The sequence below is a fragment of the Xenopus laevis genome, chromosome 8L (genome assembly GCF_017654675.1).
Source record: "Xenopus laevis strain J_2021 chromosome 8L, Xenopus_laevis_v10.1, whole genome shotgun sequence".
Classification (NCBI taxonomy): Eukaryota; Metazoa; Chordata; class Amphibia; order Anura; family Pipidae; genus Xenopus; species Xenopus laevis.
In genome coordinates this window covers 77,901,108-77,907,107 of record NC_054385.1, presented here as the reverse complement: position 1 = coordinate 77,907,107, position 6,000 = coordinate 77,901,108, and the positions used below count along the sequence as shown (strand labels likewise).

Below are 6,000 nucleotides of genomic sequence, written 5' to 3'. Positions count from 1 at the left end.
TTTGAAAATCTGATTACTTGAACTTTCACAGTGTCTTTACTTAGTAGATGATGATTGGTGCCCTTTAAAGAGAAAGGGCGGGAACACTTGTATAAATAGCCAATGTGGGAGATCCAATCGCAATGATGTGAATAGGCCGTGCTTTTTACATTGCTCCAGCCAATTACTTTCTCGCTTGGATTAGTTGTTAGGCAGAGGACCCGCCCCTACACTCTTACAACCTTGGAGTTTTCAGGGAAGGGAATCTCCGATGTACGGGTGTGCCTAGCTCCACCTCCTGTCTTCGCATTAACCAATAAGGTCGATGATACCAGATCAGGTTAGGTAGAGCCCCCTTGAAGGGTGCTGGGTTGCTCCGTGCCGTAGTGGTACGGGGTGGGTGGCGGGGGGCCTGTACTGGTCTGGTTGAGAATTAGGAAGTGTAGGGGAGTGCAGGAGGATGATTGGCAGACTGTAGGAAGAGGATTCGCACACACGCGTCAATCATAGCAATAGATATACTGTACATAAATAAGGTGCTCATCTTGGGGCTCACGCCTTGACAAGACATGGAAGGGCCCTCACAGGAAGGTGACCTGCTCACTGTGAAGCACGAACTGCGGACAGGTAGGTGTCCAAAGGGGATCTGAGAAGTTTTATATCAATAATCTAAATTATATCTTGTGACTTCGTAATCGTAAAGGACAGACAGTGGTCTTAGAATGTTTCTGCAACCTCTGTTTTCAAGAAGAGTGTCTGTGTGGCGTTGTCACTATCCCTTCACCTCTTATATAGAAAGTGTGAGTGTGTATTTTGCAGTACTGCCTGACCAAAGGTCTCATTAGCATCCTTTTCTCTGCCTGCCTGTCTGTCTGTGTTTGGCATTCCTCCTTCTGTGTGTGCGTGTCCAGCTCCTGTATTTGTGTGTCAATTATTGTTGTTCCTCCCTCCGCCTGTATGTCTGTTGCTGTCTCTACCTTGCCCCTCTGCTTGTTATTGCTGTACCCTCTCCCCTCTGTTTATAATTACTTTACCCTTGTTCCTCTGCTTGTTATTGCTGTACCCTCGCCCCCCGCGTGTTCTCTCTTTACCCTCGCTCCAGCGTGTTGTCTCTGTACCCTCGCCCCCGCCTGTTGTCTCTGTACCCTCGCCCCCGCCTGTTGTCTCTGTACCCTCGCCCCGCCTGTTGTCTCTGTACCCTCGCCCCGCCTGTTGTCTCTCTACCCTCGCCCTCGCCTGTTGTCTCTGTACCCTCGCCCCGCCTGTTGTCTCTGTACCCTCGCCCCCGCCTGTTGTCTCTGTACCCTCGCCCCCGCCTGTTGTCTCTGTACCCTCGCCCCCGCCTGTTGTCTCTGTACCCTCGCCCCGCCTGTTGTCTCTGTACCCTCGCCCCGCCTGTTGTCTCTGTACCCTCGCCCCGCCTGTTGTCTCTGTACCCTCGCCCCGCCTGTTGTCTCTGTACCCTCGCCCCGCCTGTTGTCTCTGTACCCTCGCCCCGCCTGTTGTCTCTGTACCCTCGCCCCGCCTGTTGTCTCTGTACCCTCGCCCCGCCTGTTGTCTCTGTACCCTCGCCCCGCCTGTTGTCGATGTACCCTCGCCCCCGCCTGTTGTCGATGTACCCTCGCCCCCGCCTGTTGTCGATGTACCCTCGCCCCCGCCTGTTGTCGATGTACCCTCGCCCCCGCCTGTTGTCGATGTGCCCCCGCCTGTTGTCGATGTACCCTCGCCCCCGCCTGTTGTCGATGTACCCTCGCCCCGCCTGTTGTCGATGTACCCTCGCCCCCGCCTGTTGTCGATGTACCCTCGCCCCGCCTGTTGTCGATGTACCCTCGCCCCCGCCTGTTGTCGATGTACCCTCGCCCCCGCCTGTTGTCGATGTACCCTCGCCCCCGCCTGTTGTCGATGTACCCTCGCCCCCGCCTGTTGTCGATGTACCCTCGCCCCCGCCTGTTGTCGATGTACCCTCGCCCCCGCCTGTTGTCGATGTACCCTCGCCCCCGCCTGTTGTCGATGTACCCTCGCCCCCGCCTGTTGTCGATGTACCCTCGCCCCGCCTGTTGTCGATGTACCCTCGCCCCGCCTGTTGCCGCTGTACCCTCGCCCCCGCCTGTGCCGCTGTACCCTCGCCCCCGCCTGTTGCCGCTGTACCCTCGCCCCCGCCTGTTGTCGCTGTACCCTCGCCCCCGCCTGTTGTCGCTGTACCCTCGCCCCCGCCTGTTGTCGCTGTACCCTCGCCCCCGCCTGTTGTCGCTGTACCCTCGCCCCCGCCTGTTGTCGCTGTACCCCTCGCCCCCGCCTGTTGTCGATGTACCCTCGCCCCCGCCTGTTGTCGCTGTACCCTCGCCCCCGCCTGTTGTCGATGTACCCTCGCCCCCGCCTGTTGTCGCTGTACCCTCGCCCCCGCCTGTTGTCGCTGTACCCTCGCCCCTTGCGTGCTGTCTCTGTACCCCGCCTGTTGTCGTACCCCTCGCCCCCTGCCTGTTGTTGCTGTATCCTCGCCCCCCACCTGTTGCTGCTGTACCCTCGCCCCCCGCCTGCGTGTGTTGCGGTCTCACTTAGGCTGCGTGTGTGTTGCGGTCTCATTTAGGCTGAGTGTGTGTGTTGCGGTCTCACTCAAGCTGTGTGTGTTGCCATCTCTCCCTCAGCCAGTGTGTTTATTGCTGTTTTTTTTTTACTAACAGATGTCCCTTACAAACAGTGTTTATGTACTGATATCTTTCTCTCGGCCTGCATATGTGTATGTTACTACTAGTCTATCCTTAGTTTGTGTATAATATTGGATTTCCTTCCTTAGTCAGTGCATATATGCAATTAGCATCTCTCTCTTTCAGCTAGTGCATATATCCCTTGGCATCCCTTTGTGTGTTATTGGCATCTTTCCCTTGTATTTTATTGGCATCATGCCTCAGACTGTGTTCACTGGCACCTCCCCTCAGCCTGTTTGTGTTTTATTGGAATCATTCCCTTATTCTGTGCCTGTTTCATTTGCATCCTTCCCTTAACCTGTATGTGTAGTTTGCTTCCGTACTTCACCCACCATGGAGACTGTGGCTCACTAATTTATAATAATGCTGCATTGTACCTTACTCCCAGTTTGTGCCTTAATATCTACCACCTTTGTAAAGTTGGAATATATCCTATAATTTGAGGATGCAAGATGATGCAAAGTTGTAAATATGCAGTAAAATGCTATTTTGTGCAGCACAGAGAGAAACAACACATAGATTGTGCTCAACTGGTAGAGCCTAGTAGGAAGCATATGTAGATATTGTACATCAAAACCCTAGGCATTTTTTGAGGAAATTGAATTGACTATTTAGAAGGCATCAGAAAGTGTTGTATTTATGCGAAAATGAAATAGCCATCAATGATGAAGTGGAAATGTTGTTGAAATTATTTCATACCATATTTATACAATTTCAATGATTTGGATCAGCGATAGGGAATTTTCTATGTTTTTTTTGTACTCTAAAACATACATTCATATGAAAAAGTTTGGGAACCCCTCTTAATTATTTGGAGATTTGTTTATCATTGGCTGAGCTTTCAAAGTAGCAACTTCCTTTTAATATATAACATGCCTTATGGGAACAGTAGTATTTCAGTAGTGACATAACATTTATTGGATTAACAGAAAATATGCAATATGCATCATAACACAATTAGACAGGTGCATAAATTTGGGCACCCCAACAGAGATATTACATCAATACTTAGTTGAGCCTCCTTTTACAAATGTAACCGCCTCTAGAAGCCTCCTATAGCCTTTGTCTGGATTCTGGATGGCGGTATTTTTGACCATTCGTCCATACAAAATCTCCAGTTCAGTTCAATTTGATGGCTGCCGAGCATGGACAGCCTGCTTCATATCATCCCATAGATTTTCAATGATATTCAAGTTGGGGGACTGCAACGTGACCATTCCAGATTATTGTACTTCTCCCTTTGCATAAATGCGTTTGTAGATTTCAAAGTGTGTTTAGGGTCATTTTCTTGTTGGAATATACAAGCACTGCATAACTTCAACTTTGTGACTGATGCTTGAACATTATCCTGAAGAATTTGTTGATATTCTGTTGAATTCATCTGACCCTCGACCATGGGTGTCCACAGAAAATTTTCCAGGGGGGGCTGGCAAGGAGGTAAAGGAATCGCACAAATTACTTGTACCAAAAATTTGGTTTCAGAATCTACAAAGCTTTTCGATAATATGGCTTTTTAGCATTGGAGGGAGTACAGGGTTATGAAAGATAAAACATAGTACAAGTTGATCCAACCCCTTCTTGAAGCTTAAAGTATGCATATATGCATGGCATACCTTTTGTTATCCAATGGCCTCTTCTCTATTCTGTTCTCTTCTTGCTTGATTTTGCCACTTTTCTACCTTTAATAATTTAAAATGTTTTCTTCACATTTTGTTCTTGTTCCCATTCCTCAGTGGTTCTTCTCTGTACCTCACCTCTGCACACATGCACAGTCACACATGCACAGTCACACATGCACAGTCACACACGCACAGTCACACACGCACACACAAAGATTCAGTCACACACACACGCAGTCACACACACACAGACCACCAACTCACACACACAGAAATACACATCACAGACACACGTTTCACAGAAGCCAGTAAAACAGCAGACCATTAAATCAAAGTTAACAGACACTAATGCAGAGAGCTCCGTAGCCTTATCAAGTCTGTAACATAAATAAACAAATGGTGCCTTTCAGTCTGTCCTGCATGCCGAATGCTCACACGAGTTAGAGTAAGGTAACACCTGGAACTTCGGACGACTTCGGAAAACGAAATGCCGCAAGTGCCATGACGCAGACGATTTTTCATTGTAGCAGGCGGAAGAGAGGGGAAGCAGTTCGGGGAGATTAGTCGCCCCAAAGAAGAGGCGATTAGTCGCCGGGCGACTAAATCTCCCCGAATCTCCAGGTGTGACATTACCCTTATAGATAGAAGAGTAATCGGTATTGAGCAGTTACATGCATTCAAATTAGCAAATTTACAAGGGCACCCAAATTTTTGCACAGCCAGTTTTTCACATTTAATTTTATGCAAATGTATACTGCTTCACTAAATTCAGAATACACCCCAGTACTCAGATAGTTCATGGGAAATGAAAGACTTACCACTGTTATCTTTTTTGTTGAAAGTGGAGGCTGAGAGGGGTCCCCAAACTTTTTCATATGACTGTAACTATTTTTATCTAAGGATGAAATCTTTGGTAAAGTGAAGCCTTTTCAATGAAATAGGTTGTTGTATAATTTGACCAAATAATACCGATTTTCATAATATATGTTTCGGTTGACATTTAACTAGCTTTAGAAGCTTAATTTTAATAGACCACTTCAGACCACAGGTGCAAATCAATCTGAAAGATTTTTTTTTTTTACATTTGTTAAATGTAATCGTTGTTGCAACACTCTTGAACCCAGATCTAGTTAATGAAACATTCCTATATTTCATAGCATAACATTCCTTTATTTAATAGCATTTTCAAATAATATTGTGGGCCTTAATTTTCGTATTTTTAATTATTTATTTTGTTTTGTCTTTAAATCACTATCCTTCCTTCTCCAATAAAATGTAGTAAACAGTTTGTTTATGTAATGTAATGTATCCTGTGACTTTATTGCATCACACCTTACGATTAGGAAATAAAAGTTGTAATAAAAGTTGCAAAGCTAAATACTACTGTCACTTTTTGATGACATGCTGTCTATATGATGTTAAGCGCCGTAGCTGCTGCACAAGCCATCAGATTCTGAAACTGTGGGGATAATTTATAAACACTGAGTACATTTGCACATTGGTAGTAAACCATATCATCCAATTAGTGATTGAAATTTTTTAACTAGCAGACATTTAATTGGTTGTCATAGGTTACTGCCCAGGTGAAAACTTGCCCAGTGTTTATATTTGAGCCTCCGTGTGTAACCTCTTAAAGGGGAAGGAAACCTAGTCGGCGCAAACCCCCCTCCCGTGTATTGCCCACCCTCCCTCCTCCC

The 6,000-nt window shown here is 46.9% G+C and overlaps 1 protein-coding gene across 1 annotated transcript in view; it reads left to right on the top strand.

The window, feature by feature from the left end:
* Positions 1-246: 246 nt before the first annotated feature.
* The window catches only part of rps6ka5.L (ribosomal protein S6 kinase, 90kDa, polypeptide 5 L homeolog), a 43,870-nt gene continuing 38,116 nt past the window's right edge, over positions 247-6,000 (top strand). The window contains exon 1 of the mRNA XM_018230416.2: positions 247-606. Within this exon, the coding sequence (XP_018085905.1) occupies positions 549-606 (58 nt within the window). The 5' untranslated portion in view covers positions 247-548. The remainder of the gene's footprint in view (positions 607-6,000) is intronic.